This window comes from Phaenicophaeus curvirostris, chromosome Z, assembly GCF_032191515.1.
Source record: "Phaenicophaeus curvirostris isolate KB17595 chromosome Z, BPBGC_Pcur_1.0, whole genome shotgun sequence".
Taxonomy (NCBI): Eukaryota; Metazoa; Chordata; class Aves; order Cuculiformes; family Cuculidae; genus Phaenicophaeus; species Phaenicophaeus curvirostris.
Genome location: NC_091431.1, coordinates 10,899,319 through 10,902,581, shown reverse-complemented (window position 1 = coordinate 10,902,581; position 3,263 = coordinate 10,899,319). Strand labels below are relative to the sequence as shown.

The following is a 3,263-nucleotide window of genomic DNA, read 5'->3' as shown; positions in this document are numbered from 1 at the left end:
GAGTGAAAAATGTGCAAATGCCAACTCTATCCTGACGCTTACAGCACGGGCTTCCCTCTTTACCTGCTTTATTCAAGCTGTATAATAGAAACAACAGTAATGTTAAGTGTTCATGAGTATAATCAGAGATAAGAGCCCTCAAGCTCATGCATACATTCTTACAGAGTATTCTTATAATGACAGCATCATGTGAGTGAGCCATAAATCCCAGTTTACTTAAATAAAGTTTAGTTTTATAATTCTGATCTTTATTCAAATCATGTTTACAATTTTGAGCACTATGGTCAGGCAAAACAAAACAAGAACTATAAAATTAACACACAAGTCGAAACATTCTTGACATATTTTAGTCCAGTATTTCATTTCTCAGTCCAATGTTATATAAATAAACCTTCAGTAAAAATGTTAGATGTTGAGATGATCTACATTGGGTCCAGTTCACTGAGAAAGCTGTGGTACGTGGGGCAGGACTCAATTTTAAAGGGACTACCAAAAAAACCAGCCTACACACTCAATGCCTGAAAGCATCCAGCACCTACAAATAAGTCCTTCTCATTGTAGGGGCAGGGGGAGCCAAACACAGATGCTACAAAAATTATTTCATTATTCCACAAGAAATCAAGAGTAAATGCCTCTACAGTGTCTTTGGGAAACACCGTAAAGACACACAGAAGCACGGTCACCAATTCACAAAACCTAACACACACCTCCAGACCTGTGAATGCACAACCACACATCTCCCCCACAGGCCAGCACCCACCCATGGCCACAAATAATGAATTCACAGTGGGTCATCAGCTCTGCCTGGAAAATCCCACTGCTCCATCCCTGCTCACTTCGTATCTCTTTCTCTTTCTAAAGTCCTCTCTGAACAGTGTTCCTACTGTTTGCTCCCACCCTATTTTAGTAATCCTCTCCTGCCCCCCAGCACACACAGCCCCCAGGATCGCTACAACCATGCTCACACACAGCATCCCCCGGTGCTGTGGTCTCAATCTCTCCACCAGCCTTCTCGTTCTCTCTGTACGTTTCCAGCTGCCGTTTATTTTCTCTTTCTCTGGGCTAAGAAGAGCCCATCTCTGCACTGGAAGAAAACAAAAAACCCAACCCCAACAGCAATGAAACCAACAATAATAGTAATAAGGATGATAAAACAAATAGTGGCATGTCTGTGCAGACTTTCTCTACCTGACCCAGCCAGCCTTTCTCATGTGGTCTTACTCTTCAGGAGTAAAGCAGGTACCTTACAGAAACCTCTTTTTTTTCTCACAAGTCTCTCTTGGTGTTCATGTGAATTTGTGCTCTCTTCAGTACCAAACTTCAAGTCTCTTTAGAGGAGTCTTTCCCCTTATGTCTGCCTTGTCCCAAGCAGCCCCTCATCACCCTGCTGGTAGAAATAAGAGCCAATTCTGGCACAGAGTCCCAGAGGTGAACTGTGACCCAGGGAGAAACAAGAAGTTCCTTCATCAGTCCCTCTTTTACGGGGATAGAATGCAAAGCAGCAAAGAGGGTCCAGCCCGTGGTGGTTGCCCCCCACCCGACATTGTCTCCCCTGCCTGTGAGACATCTGGAATGAGCCCTGCCCTCTCCCAAGAGGAAAACCTGAGGCCCGAAGGGTCCGCACTCACCACAGTCTCTCTGGGCACCTGAAGGGCAGGGAGCAGCCACCAGCCAAAGCAGCATTAAGAAGACACAAACCTCATTTTGCAGCCCCGTCCTGCCCTGGCTGACCACCCGCATGAAGCACCCAGAGGTGCAGAGGGTTCCAGTAATTTTGGAGCAACCCATGGCTTCCCCCTACAAATGCCAGCGGTTACCTGCGTGCGGAACAAAAACTTCTTCCAGAACGCTGTGATCAGAGCAGTGGCTTTATTCATATAGACAAGTAAAGGATTAAAACACGTTATGAGTTTGCTGAAACACAGCGCACCTGTGGAGGACAGACGCATTTATATACATCAGTTCATCGTAGAAACGCGAGCAATTTGGTCTCAACGACTCGGATATCCCCTGTTAGTTTGCAATGAATCCTGACGGTTTTCTCTCGTGATGGCTCTGATTTCCCACCCCCCCCGGCCCCGTCGGTATCTCCGGACCCCCGAACATCACCGGGACCTTCCCCGCTGCGGTGGGGCCTGCGGGGCGAGGAGAAGGGGGTCGGGGAGCTCCCAGCACCCCCTCCCAGCCACCCAGGGGATCCCCCCGTCCCAGCCCCTCCGGCCGGCAGCGAGGGGACGCTCCCCGCCCCAGGGCTGGGCTTTTCCTGGATGGACAAAACCGAACTGGGGAGGGAGGGGAAGGAGAGGGAAATAAATAAAACAGAATAAAATAAAATAAAAAAACAAACCAAAAGAAAACAACACAGCTCCGCGGGCGTCGGGCGCTCCTGGCCGCGCCCCCGCGGGGGTTTTCCCCGCGCCGGGACCTCGGGAGGACGGCGGCTCAGAGGCACTTGAGGAGGAAGGAGTTGCACGAAGTTCCCCGCGGGCAGTCGCAGAGCTTCCCGATGCGGGCCCCCTTCCTCACGGCGCACTGCTCGCCGGCGTCGCACTGCGGGAGGGCGGCGGGAGGTGAGCGGCGGCCCCGGCCCCGCCCCGGCCCCGCCGCGCCCCGGCGCCCACTCACCACGGGCACCTGCCCGAACTTCTTCTCCAAGTGCGGCACCCGCTTGCTCTTCAGCTTCTCCAGCACCTCCTGCAGCGCCTCGATCTGCCGAGACACCCCACGCCTCAGGGCGTCAGGCCTCGCCCGCCCTCCCTCTGTGTCCCCCCTCCCCCTGTGTCCCCCCCCTCCCCGCGCACCCCCCCCGTCCCCGTCCCCGTCCCCGTCCCCCCCCGCCCCACCAGCTCCTTCTCCCGGGAGGCGCCGCCGAGGTCCCTCCGGGGCGGCCCCAGGCCCTGCCCGCGGGCGCCCAGCAGCAGCGCGGCCGCCAGGGCGCAGAGCGCCAGAGCCCGGCAGCTGTCCATGGTGCTGCCGCCGCCGCCGCCGCCGCCGCCTTTATAGCGCCGCGCGCGCCCCGGCCTGCGTCAGCGCCCCCGCCGCCCGGGCCGGGGCGGGTCAGCTCCCGGCTGCCTCGGAGCGGGCAGCGCGGCTCCCTCGGACCTGGATCGGCTCGGCACGGCTCGCAGCAGCCTGGCTCAGCACGGCTTAGCCTGCTTCGCTGCTGGGGGTGTTGGTTCACAGCGACTGAACATGAGACAGCAGTGGCCTAGGTGGCCAAGAAGGCCAATGGCATCTTGGCTTGGATCAGAAACGGCGTGACC

At 55.5% G+C, this 3,263-nt stretch overlaps 1 protein-coding gene across 1 annotated transcript; it reads right to left on the bottom strand.

The window, feature by feature from the left end:
- Positions 1-2,442: 2,442 nt before the first annotated feature.
- Positions 2,443-2,966, bottom strand: CARTPT (CART prepropeptide). The gene is made up of 3 exons (XM_069880841.1): positions 2,844-2,966; positions 2,626-2,709; positions 2,443-2,550 (listed from the first exon to the last, which is right to left on the bottom strand). The coding sequence occupies exons 1-3, from the start codon at positions 2,964-2,966 to the stop codon at positions 2,443-2,445; spliced, it is 315 nt and encodes a 104-aa protein (XP_069736942.1).
- Positions 2,967-3,263: the final 297 nt, after the last annotated feature.